The 18,847-nt window shown below is 34.1% G+C and overlaps 1 protein-coding gene across 4 annotated transcripts in view; it reads right to left on the reverse strand.

The window, feature by feature from the left end:
- The window catches only part of SLC39A10 (solute carrier family 39 member 10), a 121,786-nt gene that overhangs the window by 22,873 nt on the left and 80,066 nt on the right, over positions 1-18,847 (reverse strand). For all 4 annotated transcript variants that reach the window (XM_045817701.1, XM_045817638.1, XM_045817745.1 and 1 more), the window contains 4 exons: positions 12,212-13,239; positions 10,062-10,269; positions 2,677-2,846; positions 195-383 (listed from right to left, as the gene is read on the reverse strand). In XM_045817701.1, the coding sequence (XP_045673657.1) occupies positions 195-383; positions 2,677-2,846; positions 10,062-10,269; positions 12,212-13,228 (1,584 nt within the window). In that variant the 5' untranslated portion in view covers positions 13,229-13,239. The remainder of the gene's footprint in view (positions 1-194; positions 384-2,676; positions 2,847-10,061; positions 10,270-12,211; positions 13,240-18,847) is intronic.

An 18,847-nucleotide genomic window follows, 5' to 3' on the forward strand; every position in this document is an offset into this window, starting at 1 on the left:
CTATCTCTTGATTATAAATGCCAAAATAAATGTAAAAAAAAGGCCAAGATCAAAGCCACTTATTCCTGAAGATAATCTATTAGAAGATAAAGATTTAATACACAACAATACCACAATTAAGCATATGGCCAGAAAATAATGGTCTTTGAGTTTTATACCCCAGAAAATGAAATAAGCAATTCAAAAGTACTTACTCTTTGCTGTTTGTAGTGCTTAAACATTCTAAGGCAGTGTTCAATGATAAATAACAAGTAAATGCCTCCTAGAGCAACAAGTCCTTTCAATACAGCATCATACTCTTCCAAAAACTTCTTGGATTCATGTCCATGAGAATGGCCGTGTCCATGTGCATGCTGATGACTGTGATCATGTCCACCCTGAGACTATCATTAAAAATAAAAAAAACTTCTAAATAAGTAATTCGAATGCTATTTTAAATTCTGAGATTATAATCTCCTAGATAATACAGAAAAAAATACTTTTTAATTTTGGAAGCAGTCCTTAAATATTATCTCACTTAAAAATAAGTATTCTTCCACTTAATTTTGCTATATTCAGTGGCCTGGAAAGTACTATTGTACAGTTCGTGGTCACTCTAAAACAGAGACCCCAAACTCAAAAGCCTATGGGATGAAGGTACACATCGCAGTGGGAGAACCGAGTCAGCAGTAGACAATAGGAGTGATGGGTCCTTCGTAAATTTAAGTGAACAAGACCCAAATAAATGCCTAATATTTAGTAAAACTAAAACAAATTCTCCAGCAGCTGATCACTTATGACTCCCTGTAATCTAACTTGTTCTTAAACTGATTATACAAATGTGTATCCTGAAATACATGCTTCATTTTCTATATTTTAAAACTTTAGCAAAAATAAATGTATATGTGGAAATAAAGTTATTTTTAATTGTAAAATGTACAAGTTTCGTAATATTAACCTTAGAGAACTTTAAATATTAGAACTATTCTTAAGTATTGTCCTTGCTTATAACACTTGTAGTCTTTCCCCATTTGCTCGTGGTCAACAGAGGAGGTCTCTGGATTTCTCAAAGGAAGTAAGCCCATCCAAAACGGTATTAACTTTATTCAATTAACGTTTCTTGAGAAAAATGTAAGTTAAACAGCATTAAACTTTGTTTTTCAACTTCAACTGTTCTCATCAGGACCAGTTTTGAAACAGACTGTTGCTATTCCTCCTGATGGCTGGTAGAAAGGCAAGTGAAGGGGTGGAAATAAAGGGGAAAACAAGTAAATAACATACAGTATAATGACTGAACTTAAAAAATTATATTCAATTTTAAGAGTAATTAATTTTTTAAAGGCATGCCATACATTGTTCTAGATGCTAGATCTGGAACTCTCAACCAAGAGTGTAGAGGGAGAGAAGTAGTATATACAACGAACAAATACAATTTTGTGTCCTAAATACCTCAGGAGGGCCCTGGCTGGTGTGGCTCAGTGGACTAAGTGCCGGCCTGTGAACCAAAGGGTCAGCGGATTGATTCCCAGACAGGGCACATGCCTGGGTTGTGGGCCAGGTCCCCAGTAGGGGGCATGTGAGAGGCAATCACACATTGATGTTTCTCTCCCTCTCTTTCTCCCTCCCTTCCCCTCTGTCTATAAATAAATAAATAAGATCTTAAAAAAAATCTCAGGAGGGAGGCAGTGAGAATATAAAAATAATTCAAACCTATTTTTTTTATATTTGGAATAAAAAGTCCTAATATTTTCATCATGTAATGTAAAAACAATTAACACTAGATCAAATATTCTCAACTGGCAACAGATAGACTGTAAAAGGCATAATCAAGGCACCAGAAGTTTGGGCTTATGACATCATTAGAAGTGTACCCAAATTTAGAAAACAAGTGGCAGGCCAGGGGAAAAGGCAAATGGCCCAGTTTTTAAAGAGCTAAATGCCTACAATAGCTGAGTTGGTCTATCAATTCCTGCTCCAATAAAGATGCCTGTGGCACACTGGCTATACAAGTACGTACAATCATAAGATCCCTTATATGCCCTGGCTGGTGTGGCTCAGTGGACTGAGCAACAGCCTGCAAACCAAAGGGTCACTGGTTTGATTTCCAGTCAGAGCACCTGCCTGGGCTGCAGGCCAGGTCCCCAGTAAGGGGTGCACAAGAAGCAATCACACACTGATGTTTCTCTCCCTCTCATTCTCCCACCCTTCCCGTTCTACAAATAAATAAATAAAATCTTTAAGAAATACAAAGATCCCTTATACCTTTCTTCTAAAGGCTTTCTTAATATTCTTACAGATAAAAAAAAATCACTCATTGATTTTTTTAATTATTTACTTTCAGAACTGCCAATAGAGCAAGACTTTTCTTCTGTTTTTAAGTTAGCTTTACTGAGGTATAACTGGACTATAAAATTGTAAGATATTTAAAGTGTACCCTGTGGTGATTTGATATGTATACATTATTTCAGGTGAACATAAAACTGACATTACCAGTTTTTGTTCTTTTGAAACCTAATGATTCAGTTTATTTCAAAAGTACTGCTATTAGAATTGTTCAAATGGGAACAAATACTTTATCCTACATTAAGCAAACAAAATAGCATGAATACTAGATTGTGCTGCAGCTTGCTAATGAACGACACTTTTAGCTTAAATATTTTTATTTTTAATTTTTTTAAGTTTGAAAAAAATCCTTACATGGGGCAACAGGTGAAGAAGGGCGTCTCCACTCATTGTTCCCACAGCTAGAGCGACGAGGAATGTGAGGAGGAATTTGAAGCATCCTTGGTTAATGATGGGCACGAGGATCACGCCTAGCAAGGACAGCAGGCTAATGACGGTGATAGAAATGATGCCGCAAATCCATGCTGTAGGAAAGAAATTAGCATTGACATTAGTATGACAAAATAAACCAACAAAGTTCCCAATAAAACTAAACATAAGATAAATGAGTCATAGACAATAGATTCTCTTACCCAGACTATGCTTTTTAAGAAATTTTATATTTTGGCACTGCCATGTTTAAAAACAAAACAAAACAAAAGCCCATAAAACTAATTTGAATATTTAAAAAAGGAATGAAGAAACTCAGAACAAATTATAAACAGTATCTTCAGTGGCCCACCTTACCAAAAACATGGACTTAAAATGATTTAAGACTGTGATTCACTCAATATCTACACTGTAAATTAAATTTTACTAATCCTAAAGGCACAGCTACAGCAATAAAGCTTTAAAGAATATAATTATAAACCTCTCCTGTGAGCTTTAAAGGAAGCCAAATATCTAAAGTACTATAATTTTTGTAAATCTTCCTAATACAAAGTTTAAGAAACTACATTTCTGCCCCAAATGAAAATATATTCACATGGCATACAAAAGGGCCTTATTACTGGTAGCTTTACTGTATCTCACTTCTCATTTTTACATCCCATTCAGTGCTGTAAAAGGATGATTTTACATATGCTCTAAAGGATAATTCAGCTGTTTTCCTCAGCATTGTCTCTCCTCCACAGCCAGTTCCAAACTCTTTTCTCCAACTTAGCTTTCTGTACAATTTACTACTTTAAGGAAAAAAAACTTACATTTTACAATTAGTAATATTTATATTTAAGCTTAAATAAAAGCTATCATAATTGCCTAGGTGTTGAAAAAAGCAATTTGGGTAATAAAATTCTTCTGATTTTTAGTCAAATGATTGTGCTTTTTCAATCATAATTTATTTGGTATAAAGCAAAACCAAAACAAATAAAAATAATAAAGGCATCTTTTATAAAACTTACACCAAACTAACAATATACAAACTATTACTATAACTAGCAAATGTTTTCTTTATTTGTACCCAAGATACCAAATGCAATTAAAAAAAAAACTCTCTAAATAGATGTCTGAAACAAGCTTCACTTATTCTGCAAATTGGGTCGCTTAAAATGTTAAAGGTCTTCAAGCTTAGTTATTCACCAACTCCCTTTCTCATTATCTAGAGAGAAAATGCATTCTTTTAAAAAGAAGAACTCATCTGTGGAAACTTTCTAATTAACTTGGTTCAAAGCATGTGCAAGATGGCAGTTTTCTATACTGTTTCAGCATTTTAATTGGCAGAAAATGCTTAGCGACCTGCTCACAAACCCCCTTGGTAATTAAGCTAGGGTCAACTCTATGACTAAATGAGCCAATCTTGTGAAACAAATGATTTCTACCATACACAGTACATAATGTATTTGGTTTACAGCACTCTTTGAACAGTTAATGAGGTAGTAGCTGTGTCACTACGGGAGATTTACACAGAACAAGTTAACCTTTCTTAATGGTGTGGCAGTCATTAAAAAAAAATTTTAGCAGGGCTTTCTAACTGTTAACTAACATCTATCAGGACATAATTCAGTCTTCATTTCTGACAATGCTACTAACTACCTGCAAACAACTAATCAATATTCACTATTAGTAATATATTTGTCTTTAAGCTTTTCAGATTGAGTTATAATTTGCAATATTACTATAGTCAAGCATCTGTCAACAGCTTATAAAATAGATGATGCCAATATTACAACATACAAACTCTTAAGTCATATTCCACAGTTGATGTGAAAGCAAAGATGTAGAATTTTTCGAGGCCTTAAAGATAGAAAAGTCTATTAATCTTAACTCTTGATGTGATAATTTCATCAGTCCTCATTTTTGTCTGTATGGAACAAATGAATTTTATTTTTAATTAACTAATCTCAGGCCTAGCTTCCCTTTCTCTTCTGTCACAAGGAGAATTTAGAAGCACCTGCAAATGACTGTAACTCCCGAAATATTTACTCATCTACAAAGATGAGTAAATAGGAAGTCAGCAAGGGGAACATATTTTTATCTATCCAAAAATCAGCATTCAAATCTGGGGTGTGGACTCACTTTCTCTCGCTTTACTGATCATACCAGACTGAACCTAGCCTATCTACCTAAAAGACTATTCTTGTCTTCTTCCTTACTAATCTAGAATTACAGCAATAATTACATACCAATATCTACCTCCATATCACTTTCTTGTGTCTGCATTATGCTTAGTGGTGTTTTAACAGATAACTAAAGACAACTATCTCCCTGTCACATTCTAGCAAAGAACCTTTTTAGCAGGAAGCAGTCCAGCACAGCATAGGTTAAGAACATAGAGGTTACATTTAAAGGTTTTTTTTCACTTTTAAAAATATTTTACTGAATTTATTGGGGTTATATTGGTTAATAAAATTATATGGGTTTCAAGTGTACAATTCTGCAATACATTATGTGTGTTTACCACCCAAAGTCTAGTCTCCTTCCATCACCATTTATTCCACCCCCCCATACCCTCTTCTTTCTGCCTCCAACCCCCTTTCCCTCTGGTAATCACCATACTGAAGTCTATCATTTATGAGAGTTTTTTTTTAGCTTAATCCCTTCACCTATTTTCACCCAGCCCCCTAACCCCATCCCTCCCCTCTGACAGCTGTCAGTCATTTCTCAGAATCTATGAGTCTATTTTGTTTATTTTGTTCATTAGATTCCATATACAAGTGAAATCACATGGTATTTATTTTTCTCTGATTGACTTATTTCACTTAGCATACTCTCCAGGCCCATTCATACTGTCAAAAAAAAAAAAGGTAAGATGTCCTTTTTTACAGCTGGGTAGTGCTCTATTGTGTAAATGTACCACCGCTTTTGTATCCACTCATCTACTGATGGGTACTAGGGCTGAGTCAAAATCTTGGCAATTGTAAATAGGACTGCAATGATCACAGGGGTGGCATATATTCTTACAAATCATTGTTTTGGGGTTTCTTCAGATATATTACCAGAAGTGGAATTGCTGGGTCATAATGCAGTTCCAGCTTTTTGAGGAAACTCTGTACTGTTTTCCACAGTGGCTCCACCAGTCTGCATTCCTACTAATAGTGCACGAGGGTTCCCTTTTCTCCACATCCTCACCAGCACTTGTTGTTTCTTATTTATTGATGATGGCCATCCTGACAGATGTGAGATGATATCTCGTTGAGTTTTTAATTTGCAGTTTTCTGATGATTAGTGATGCTGAGTGTCTTTTCGTATCTCTATTGGCCATCTGTATGTCCTCTTTGGAGAAATAGCTATTCAGGTCCTTTGCCCATTTTTTTTTCTGAATACCTTTTAAAAAACTTAATTTTTTTTCTTTATTCTTATTGTTGACACTATTACAGATGTCCCCATTTCTGCCCCCTTTCGCTTGCCTCCACTCAGCCCCCGCTGCCCCCTTCCCTCTGGCCATCAATTGGATTAATTGATTTTTGGTGTTGAGTCAAGTTCTTAATAAGTTTTTGGGTATTAACCTCTAATCAGACATAGCATTGGTGAATATGTTCTTTCATTCAATGGACTGTCTTTCCATTTTGTTGATGGTTTCCTTTGCTGCACAAACATTTTTTAGTCTGATGTAGTCCCCTTTGTTTTTCCTTTGTTTCCCTTGCCCAAAAAGATATACCAGAAAAAAATGCTGCCATGAGAAATGCCTGAGATTTTACTCCCTATGTTTTCTTCCATGATTACTATGGTTTGGAATCTTACATTTAAGTCTTTTTTTTTCTTTATTTTTATTGCTTACACTATTAGAGATATCTCCATCCCCACTCACCTGCCCACATCCCTCGCCCCCTCTTCCCTCTGGCCATTCTGGCCATTCTGGCCATCTACATTTAAGTCTTTAATCAATTTTGAGTTTATTCTTGTATCCATGTACGGACATGGTCTACTTTCATTTTTCTGCATGTACCTGCACGAATTTCCCAACACCATTTATTGAACAGATTGTCCTTACCCCATTATATGTTCTTATTTCCTCCCACATATATTAATTGACCATAAAGGTATGGGTTCATTTCTGGCTTCTTTATTCTGTTCCATTGATCTATTGATCTGTTGGTCTGTTTTTATGCCAGTACCATGCTTTTCTGATTACTGTGGCCTTGTAGTATATAGTTTGATATCAGGTAGCATGATGCCTTCAACTTTGTTCTTCTTTCTCAAGACTGCTGAGGCTATTTGGAGTCTTTCGTGGTTCCACATAAATTTTTAGAATATTTGTTATAGTTCTATGAATATTTGATTGGTATTTTGATAGGAATTGCTTTAAATCTATGTACTACTTGGTAGTATGGACATTTTAATGATGTTAAGTCTCCCTATGCATGAACTTGGTGTGTGCTTCCACTTATTTGTACCTTCTTCAGTTTCTTTCTTCAGTGTCTTAAAATTTTCTGAGTAAAGGTATTTTACCTCGTTGGTCACATTTATTCCTAGGTGCCTTATTTATTTATTTGTTGTTGAATTGTAAATAGGATTGTTTTCTTAGTTTCTCCTTCTGATAGTTCCTAGGCTTCTATACAGACAATACTCTAGTTCCTATTAGGCTCTGCTCCCTGGCAGCTATGTGAGATTATGGAAGTTACTTAACTTCTCAGAGCCTCCTTTCCTCAGCAAATAGAAGTTAATAAAAGTGCCTATCTCATGGGTTTAACAATTAAATGGAGCATATTAAACACTTGTAGAAGTGTTTAGAACAGCACAGGGTAAGGTTCCAATAAATATAGGCTACCATGATTAATTCATCAAGTCTCAAGTTACTTTTCTATTGCAAAGAAATTAATCAAGAATAGGCAGCACCTAAAAGACTTACTTTGTTATATACATTGAGAGCATTTTGTTTGTACTCTTTCAAGCTTTAAGGAATATCTCTATCCCAAGTAAACCTCACATACTGAAATATAATATTTTTAAACCTTATTACTACACTAAAGAAAACATTTTAATTGTCCTTTCAATTTTATCTCAGAATTCTGTTTTTAATCCCTATTTATACATCAATTTAATAATTTTAATGACTATGCAATAGCACCACTATATCTTGGGCATTTCAACAAACACTGTGTTCATCATGATTTTGCACATGATGAAGTTCATGGAAATCCCACTCACAGAATATTATCTACCCAAGTTCATCAGGCTGATTGACATTCATAAGATGATTTTCAAAGACTCGTTTTCAACAAGTGTCTTTCCTGGGTTATAACTGAACCCTTATAGGCTAATCTTACGCAATTAATTCATTTAATCAATATATGAGTGCTTACTTTTTGTGCAAAGTATCCTTTATCTTTGGGACTACGGATGCTGAGATAAAAGAGTCAGTTCCTTTAAGCAAGTGAAGTCACCAAAAACAGATAGTTGATACAATTACATTAAGATCCCCCAAGCTCTGTACAATGATGAAAATATCCACAGGGTGTCAAGAAAGGATCAGTAAATTATCTCAGAGAGGCTAATCCTTGAGCTGAAATTTTGAGGAACCATAGTAGTCAGTCAGGTAGAGAGGTTTAGAATATGAAAAGGCTACGAAGAATGAGGAAGAAACAGCATAACCTATTATCAGAAGTTTGCTATGGTTAGAGCGAACAAGAAATAAATGAATGATGGGGGATTAAGAATGGAAGATAGGTGGGCAGGATTTATATTCTAGAAATCCTGTCTGGCTGAATAAAGGACTCTGAACTTTGAACGATATAGCACAATGCAGTTTCCTAAAATATCTGAGGAAAATATAACACATGGTATCAAATTCATATTATTGCTTATAATATATATATATAAAAGATAAGTAAAAATATTAGAGATCAAATGAAAAAATATACTGTGAAGATATATGGCAACGATCACCAAGGTGATACCAGAATTAACTAAATTTGGAAGACAATGGCATAGTGATGAACTGCCTAGAGGATTTATCAGACATTAGGGTTTGTGGGCTCTATCATTTGTTAGGTCAGGATTTCAGTTAAGTTTCTAAACTTTTCTCTACCCCAGCTTCCTTACCTTTAAGAATCATTTAATAGCTCCCTCACATAATAATTTAATAGATTACTGTTAAAATTTAATGAAAAGAAGAAAGCACGTACAATACTTAGCACATGGATAACAAGTTAGTTCAGCTTCCTAAGCTTGAATCCAAGCATTATCACTTACTGGTCTGAGACTTTGGCAAAGTAATTAGGATAACATTCTCCACCTCATAGGACTGTTTTGAGAAGTCAATGAACTGAGTTTAGAAAAGTGCCTGCTATTCATAGTTGCTAATATATAAAATAAAAATAATATGTTAGCTATCACTACAAAGAACTCATCAGAGAATCTCATTTGCAATTTAGAAAGACAAATCTAGCTCAAGTGCTAAAGATGTTAAAGTACAAGGTGTCAAGAACACAGACAGGAAAGGTTATAAAGTTATTTCAACAATTCAATAAAAAAACAAAACAAGAAAAACCTAAACTCAAATTATGACACAGTGAGTTAGGAGATACTTAAGAGAAGACTCAATTGGACTTGACAGCTGATTATACAAGGAAAAAAGGAAACACATACTTGAGAGAAAAAAGTCAAAGATTTTCAGATTATCAAAAGCATGGATTTTAATGGCCTGGGATTCAATAAGAGATACATATTATGTGTGAAGTTTGGAAATACTAAGTGTGAGGTACCTGTGAACATCAAAGTGGAACTATTTGGACACTAGATAGGAAAAAAGGGCCTAGGAAAGTTTTAAAATAGTTTTGGTTTTGCCTTACTTGAGCTTTCTAGAAATGCCCATGATGAAGTTCATATGCCAAATTCTGACATTTCTGAGACATTCCTAAGGTTTAACCACACTGGCTTCCCTTTATACTTCCTTAAAAACTTAATAATCTTAGCTTAACCAGAGCCTCTCGAACCCTGCTAAATATTGGGCAATTAGAACACCAAATAACTTTAATTAGGGGCCCTGTTACTTACATTTGCCCATCAAGAAAGATCCATTTGTCACAAACCTGTATATCTAGTTTTAAATCTAGTTCTCTAACAAAGCGTTCGTCCATAAATACCAGCAGAGGTAACTAAATTGTACTGCATCTTCCCCTAATCTTTTTTAAACACACATATTAAAACATATTGAAAGACATTAAAAGGAAGGCAATAAACTGGAATTAGTTTCTAATTCAACTGCATAAAAAAGTAGTATAGAAATAATTTTGAGGATAAAAAATTTAAATCTTTCTTACCTGATGCCCCTATATTTGCCTTATCTTCAGGAACTGTATTTTTATCCTTATTTAAATCTTCAACTAAAAGTCTGTCAAAATGCTCAATACAAAGTCTGCTGTCAATCTGATACAACAATGCAGGGCAAAGATATGTAAACAGATCAGCTGAGATCGGCGAGTTGGCACCATGACCATAGTGTTTCAACAACTGAGTGACATTCAAGCACTGCAAGGAAATTGATAAAACAAATTAAGTAAAAGAGTGTTGTAAGAGTGTTACGCAGAAAAAGTACTGTACAAAGAAAATATTCTATTAGCATTTGGAAAAAATTTGTAATGCATGGGTATCTATTAGAAGTAAAGCTTTTGGATAGAAATTTATGATGGGGATTTATTCAACTTGTTACCCAAGACTTTTTATGGACTTGTACCATTTTCCCACTCTAACACATGAAAGATAATGATCTTTTGCCATCGATAAGAGAGATTCACAACTACATTCCCAAGAGTCTTAAAGAGTGAGGAAGAAAATCACTTCTCTAGTCAAAGCATATTTATCACTCAAGATTCAGCCTTGTAAAACAATGTTAAATAAACTTAAAGTACTTTAATAACTTTATATTATACTATAATATAGGCTTTTTCACTGCCTAAGGCACCCTGAAAAAGTATTATATTGGGTAATTCTAACCCAATGCTAAACCTGGAAGATGGAAAAAAAAGGCAGCTTCATCCACTGGTTCTTTGTAAGTGCAAAACAAAACAAAGCAGGAAACAGAGTAATCCAATTTGAGTCCATAAATATAGCAAACAAATATTTTAAATTATGGCAAAAAGATGGTACTGCCTCTTTTTCATACATATCCACTAAGGTAGCATGCTTGTTTATTGACTTGCTATCTCATTATATGATTTTATCTATGTACAAAAAACAAAGTCAGAACATACATACAAAGAAACAAACAAAAACAACTCTTCTCAGGTTTTAACCTAAGGTACTAGGTACCTTATCCAATGTGTACAATATTTCCATAAACCCTGAGAAAATTCCCAACATGTATCAGGTCTGATGATTCAGATACCACAAATTTGATACAAAGAAAAAACATTAATGATATTATCCAGTTATTATCAACAAAAGATTCTAGAATATTGTCCAGAGTAATAAATGAACATATTTCTTTAAAAGTACACTAAAATTTTAAAATATGAGTTATATTAAAATCAGTGTTTATACTGCTAAAAACCAAGTACCTGATGATTTCTCCAGGGAAGAAACACCAAGATATTTACTTAGATGCAAAACATACTTCAATAATAGAGACATAAACAACAAAGGGTGAAGTTGTATTCCACATTTGATGGTGCTTTCATACATATGAACAACAAATTCAACAATTTTTTAAAGCTTGAGTGATAAAAATTAAACAAAGGTGTTAATATATCTTTAACGAAACAAAAAAAATGTGTCTAAGATGACTAGTTCAAAAAAAAACTAAGAAGGAACCAATCAAATGTTAAAGTACTAAAAAAAACATGAAAACTTAGAAGAAAATTACAATCACCCCATTACTATTAGCTTCCTATTACACCTTTTGATATTCAGCCTAAATCTGTCAAAGGCATGAAAAAAAAATATATTATGAGCAAGTAGGCCATATCATACAGTGATACAGAAAAAAAAAACCTACCATATTTACAAAATACCTGATACAGAGCTATATTAATAACTGGGAACCAATTCATAATTAATTCAACAACTTAATAATTTCAAATAAGAAACTTGTCAAGCCACTTCCCCAGAGGGAAAACTGACTAGAGTATCTGGAAACCAGCTAATAGTAACAACATGAAAACTAACTTGGGAAGTCTAAAAAAGTCATAAGCAAGTCAGTAAAATAAAGAATGAATACAAGAGTATAATTTCTAACAACCTTCAAACATTTAGATTTTAAGAACCTAAATTTGAGAACAAAGAATGCAAGTGAAAATCCAGATAAAGATCTCTAATCTGATTTTAATTCTTTGATGTATTTATTTTACATTACCTAGAAATCACCTACAAATAAGTTTGAATATGATTAACTATTCCACTGTCACTTCTCTTTTTACCTAAAATACTCCCCAATTATCTGAGAATTACGGAGCAACCACCTTCTTATACTTACCTCATGTTGACGGTCATCTTCATTATGATCTTTGTGACTCGTAGCTGAATAAATTGCACTTTTTTTAACGTGTGGTGCTTCTCGCTTTCTAGTATGTCGAAGCTCACCTTCATTATCAGGATCAGGATCTTGGTGTCCATGACCAGGATCATGACCAGTATGTTCTGGAAGATGCACATGAGAATGACCTGGGTTATGTACACGATCCGGTTTATGAACCCGATTATGTTCATATTGTTCACCCTGATCATGGTTAGGAGGAAAACCTGGTGTAATAACCTCTGAATTTTCATGACTCTTCTTCCCTTTTCTCTTCCTCTTTCCTTTTGGTAGCTTACTTTCCGATTGCTCCTGTGTTTTATTGGTCTCTGTCGAAGGTTCATGGCTAGGCTCTCCATGCTCACTGTGAGTAATGGAATCATTAGGAAAATGCTGAGTAGTGTTATGATCGAGGTTATGATGACGCAAACAATGGTGATGACATAAGCGATGATTGCGATCATGTATATGTTTATCATCAGATTTGACAGATACTTCAATTGTCTCTTTCTCTGGATCACACTTATGGTATCTTTTTGTTGATACGCTGGTCACAGTTTGATTTTCTGAATTTAAATGCTTATGGGAATGCTGATGGTTATGTGAGTGAAAATGCTTTCCTTCTTGAACTGCCAGAATATCTAAGTGAGAAACATGATCGTGGCCAAGATCCTCATGATTAATCTCAACTACTTTGATCTCTCCAAGGCCCAAGTTTGTTAAAAGTTTCTCCAGACCAAAAAAGGATAATCTTCCATTTTCACCATAACGGTCAAAAAGTTTCTCAATATAATATTTTTTTTCATTTTCAGCATCCTGCACTGAAAATTTGCTCGACTCCGACTCTGTCATTCCATGATGGTGTCTGTGATGTTCTTCGGGACCGTGATCATGGTCTCCATGGCAGTGGTTGCAATGATGAAAAATAAATGTCAGCAAACAAATGAGGCAAAATTTTGTGTGCATATGTACCTTCATTTCTACTTTTCCTAAAGGGATTTAAAAAGAAAGGCACATATTAGTTTATACTTAGTCACACTCAAAATAATCATAAGCTTTCCAGCAGTTGCCAATCCGCTAGGCAAATGTTTTACCCCATTCTTTCATGGCTATTAATCATTCTTTCCTTTTCTAATTTTGTGTAAAAATGGCCCCTTTTATCAAAACAGTGTACAGTCCTTTGAATTAATACAAATTGTTCAAGACTCATCCACCAAACTACTCTGATTCCCTCTTAGCACAACACTTGAGAGTGTATATATTTATACAGGAATTGCTGGCTTTCCTCCTATCTGGTCCTTCACAAAGTCTGCTGATCCTGCTCTTGAGGCCGTGGTCAGTGCAATAAGGCAGGATGAAATAAAAGGATAAAATGTATTAAGAGTCAAAAGCAAATTAAACTGTCATTATTCACAAATAGCAGGATTGGGTACATAGAAAATCCAAAAGAATCTCTAAGAATTAGTAAGTTAGTTTAGTCAAGTTGCTGGATATAAGGACATTATAACCAAAAATCAACTGTATTTCTATAATCAGCAATAATTAGAAAATAAAATTAGAAAACAGTATTATTTACAATAGCCAATAGCTAGGAATAAATGTAACAAAAGATTTTCAAGACCTTTACATAAAGAAAAAGGATCTGATATTATTGAGAGAAATTAAAGACCTATATAAATGGATGACTATATTGTGTTTATGATTGAATATGATACAGATCCAATGTAATCTTGATAAAAACCCCAGCAGTGTCCTGGCCAAGTAACTCAGCTGGTTAGAATGTTGTTCCCATATGCCAAGGTTGCAGGTTTGATCCCAGTCAGGGCACATACAAAAAGCAACCAATGAATGCATAAATAAGTGGAACAACCAATTGTTGTCTCTCTGTCTCTCTGTCTCTCTGTCTCTTCCTCTTTTGCTCTTTCTAAAGAATCAATAAATTTTTAAAAAAATTCAAACAGAAGTAATTTTGTGAGAATTTGAGGTATTTTTTATATTCAGGTGGAAAAAGACAGGGCCAAGAGTGGCCAAGACACTTTTAAAAAAAAAAGAACACTCTGATGAGATCAGAGCACTTACTCCACCAGTTACTCAAGAGTGTGGTATTTGGTTTAAGAACAAACAAACATACCAAAGAAACAAAATAAGAGCGTGTAAAAGTAGGAAAGGATTCTCTTTTCCTTGGTGGTTGGTCAACTAAATTTCCATATAGAAGAAAAAATAAATAAAACAATCCCTATCCTCATATTATTAAATTCAATTACAGATGGATTTAAACCTGAAACAAAAAATGTTGAAGCAATAAAATGCTCAGAACTGTGCTGTCCAATATGGCAACCACAAGCCACATTGGTTACTTAAATTTAAACTAACTACAATTACATTAAAAATTCAGCTTCTTAGTCACCTTAAGCTAAGCTACATTTTAAATGCTCAATAGCTACATTGGATCATTGCTATTATAATGGACAGTGTGGACATAGGACATGCCCTTCATCTCAGAATGTTCTCTTGGCCACATGCTTCTAGACATGGAAATATGTGGGTCAATTATGTAATTTTAAAGTTTTCTACAGTAAACTGGTGAAAGTAATTTTCATGCTCTATTTTTTTATTTATACATTTTTTCCTTTTTATTGTATTTATTAGGGTGATACTAATTAACAAAATTGTACAGGTTTCAGGTGTTTATGCTCTATTTTATTTAACCCACTATATCTAAAATACTGTTTTAATATGTAATCAACATAAAAATTCTTACTGAGATTTTTAGATTCTTTTTTAATACTATGTCTTTGAAATAATGTATATTACATAGACAGAACATCTTAATTCAGACTAGCCATATTTCAAGTGCTCAATTTCCACATGGGGCTACTAGTGGCTACTGTACTGTGAAGTGCACATTTATTTGGGAGACTAATTTCAAGACCTTTGAGATAGAGATGTAAAAAGCACTATAAAGTATAGTACATTAAAATTAAGAAATTTCTGTTCATCAAGTTTTCATTAAGAGACTAAAATGGTAAGTAACAATTTAGGAGATTACCAGTGTTACCAGTCAAGAATACAGAAGGAATTTCCACAGATCAGCTGAAGGCCGAGAAACAACTTGGTGGGGAAATGCACCAGAAGTGTGAACATGTACTTCATAAGATACCTAAATTTCTCAGAAGCAAATGAAGATTCTCAACCATGGTAGTCATCAGAGAAATGTAAAATAAAATCACAATTAGATACCACTGTATACCAGCAAGGATGAATAGAATACAAAAGATGTAAGCAAGGATATGGAGTCTACTGGAACCTGTATACACTGCTGATGGGATGGTAGGTTGGTATCTTTCAGAAACTGTTTGGCAGGATCTGACAGAAGCTGAGCACAAGCAAACTCACTCACACAGCAATTCTACTCGTGGGTATACAATCAGCAGAAATGGCGCAGGGGCACCAACAGACATGAACATAAAAGTTCACACGATCGTTATTCATTATAGCTCAAAAACAGAAAAAGGCCAAATGTTCATCAATAGTAGAATAACTAAATAAAACAATATTCTTACAATGAAATACTACACAGAAATGAAAATAAAAGTATAGCTTCATGCATTAACAGATGAATTTTACAAATACTAGATGGAGTGAAAAATGACAAACACTAAAGAAACCATACTGCACAATTCTATATATATATATAGAAAGAGAGAGAGAGAGAGAGTCAAAATTTGGCTAAACTAAACCAAGATAATGTTTACCTTTTAAAAGAAAGGTAAGGGGCAATAATTGTGATTAAAAAGTATGGTAGTGTTCTCTTTCTTGCCTTGAATAATGGTATTGCTTTGTGATAATTCACTGCACTTATACTCTGTACTTTTCTGTACATATAATATATTGCAATGAAAAGACTTTAGAAATCTAATTTCCTGTCTGCTGGTTTGATTCCCAATCAGGGCACATGCTTGGATTGTAAGCCAGGTCCCCAAGTGGGGGTGTACAAGAGGCAACCAGTCAATGTTTATCTCACACATCAATGTTTTTCTCCCTCTCTTTCTCCCTCCCTCCCCTCACTCTAAAAATAAATAAAATCTTTAAAAAAACCCCATGGAACTGGCACAGGGAGGGACAAATAAACCAGAGGAACAGAGGACAATTCAGAAACAAAAAAAAAAATATTGAATGTATAAACATGGTTGTTTCTCACACAATACATAAGTCAATTCCAAGAAGATTCAAAACCTAAATATGAAAAGCAAGATCCTTAACAAATTTTGGAAGAAAATACAGAAGAATGTCATAATTTTAGGGTAGGGAAACATTTTTCAGATAAGACACAGAAAGCACAAACTTAAAGAAAATGTTTGATTAATTTAATTATGCTAAATTCTTTAAGTATTACTTTATAATAAAGAACACTATAAACAAAGCATATGATGATCCTTACCCTAGCAGATATTTGCAATGTGTATATATAAGCACATAAAAATTATCCGGGATATATGGAATGAATACACACACACACACACACACACACACACACACACACACACAAACTCCAATACTGCATAGACAACTACACAAAGGATATAAACAAGACAGCTGTTTGAGAAGCAACATGATTACTAATAATTAACTTATGCACCAAGGGATTAATAGGTAAACATTAGTATCTGACAATACCAGGTGTTAAGCAAAGATGTAATGAAGAGCAATAGAAACTATCTTACACTGCTGGTGGAAGTACATATTGGTACCACCATTCTGGGAAGCAATCTGACATCTACTGAAGCTGAATATTAATGCACTCTACAGTCCCCAAATCCCACTTCAGTCTATCTCCTCTAGAGAAACTCTTGTACTTAGGCATAGGAAACACACAAACTCAAGAATCTTTACTGTATATTTTGAATTTTTTAAAAAGTATTAACTGTCTGGTAACAGAGTGCTTTGGTTAAAAATAACATTATCAACCAACTAAACAAACAGGAAATCCCCATATAAAAAGCAGTGAGGAGAAATGGGTGGTTCCAGAACAATTACATGATCAAAAATCCAGGCCCTCTTTCATTCTCAGATTTGTTCTCTCAGTCTCAAGAAACCTGCGGTTGCTTCAACCATTCCATCAGTGCACAACCAAATCCAAAGCTGGAGCATTTATCCTCAACCTGCAGAGCTGTGTTCTCTTCCAAATCATCACCACTGTCATTCTAATAGTTACTGCCACTGCCTCAAACCCATCCACCTGCACCCTTCCCTTTGTTCTCCTTTTTCAGCATCTCATCACTGTCGTCACACACCTCTGATCCTGCACCAGCCTGCCATCCATCTGTAAGTACTGCCAGGTACAATTACCTTTCCTTTCCATGAGGTTAAAAAAAAATCACAGAATATTCAGGGCAATCTTTTGTAACATATTTTGAAGTTGATAGCACATACTACTTCTTTGCTACCAAGGAAGTTTTCTGTCTGATTAATTTTAACCATCCTTATACTTACTTTAAACCATCAAGGCCCTCTTAATTGTTGAACCAAGTGAAATGATTCTATTTACTAGAATCTTACAAAAGTGTACTGAAATTTCAAAGCTACTTTACTTTTGCTAGCAAACTACCAATCTCATTATCAATCCCTCTTTATTAACAAGTTTGACAGTGTCCAATAAACAATGGGGGGCAAAAGTACGTTTACAGTTGTCTGTATGGAAAATAATACAATAATTAACAAGTAATATTGCAAGAATAAATTGTGTTTCTCATAGACAACTGTAAACTCACTTTTGCTGCACCCTGTATATGGAAATTACATAAATTCCTCTGCAAATATAGAGTGTTCCTGTTCTTAGGGTACACTCCCTTTTCTCATAAAGTTACATTTATACCCAGACCTGGGGTAGGTTTTGTGATATATAGGTACATGGAAAAATAAAAAGGGAAATATTTTAAGTTATTAATGCCAGAAAAACAAAGTAGTGCATAAAAGGAAACAATTTATTACAATGGCTAAGTTGTAAATAACATTTTTAGCCATAAAAATATAATTCTAACTACTCTTCTAAACCAAAATTGCAATATGACTGTACTGAAACCTGGGGTTGAGGAAATGGGAAGGTATACGGTTAGATGGAAAGAATGCTAAATCCTCATCTTTCATTAGACAGACAATGGCTGAAACTGAAAATGAATGAAGAGTAAGGAACACGTTGGAGACATAGCAGTGCAGAGCAAAATAATCATCTTAAGGAGTTCCTTGTCTTTCTAGACAGAAGAATCTAGAAGAAGAAAGGGGACTGATTATTTTTCCTTTTCCCTAAAAACTTCAAAGAACTATTTAATTCTTTAAACTATATTCAGGTATGACTTTGGAAAAAAGAACTAAAAATAAAAGCCAGCAATTATGAATCCTAAAAAAAGTTTTGGTTAAACAAAATCACATTATGTCACATGGGAAGAAAATAAATTACTCGCAGTTTCAAAATTTTCACAACTTTTCTGGAGTTTTAATCACAATATGCAATCATTTTCATTTCAATTTGTGCTATTGGATAATTCTAAGATGTGGGAAAAGACTACACAAATTTTAAATTTAAAGGTTTTGTGATAT

The sequence above is a fragment of the Phyllostomus hastatus genome, unplaced genomic scaffold (assembly GCF_019186645.2).
Source record: "Phyllostomus hastatus isolate PE091 unplaced genomic scaffold, TTU_PhHast_1.1 phas_contig_1, whole genome shotgun sequence".
Lineage (NCBI taxonomy): Eukaryota > Metazoa > Chordata > Mammalia > Chiroptera > Phyllostomidae > Phyllostomus > Phyllostomus hastatus.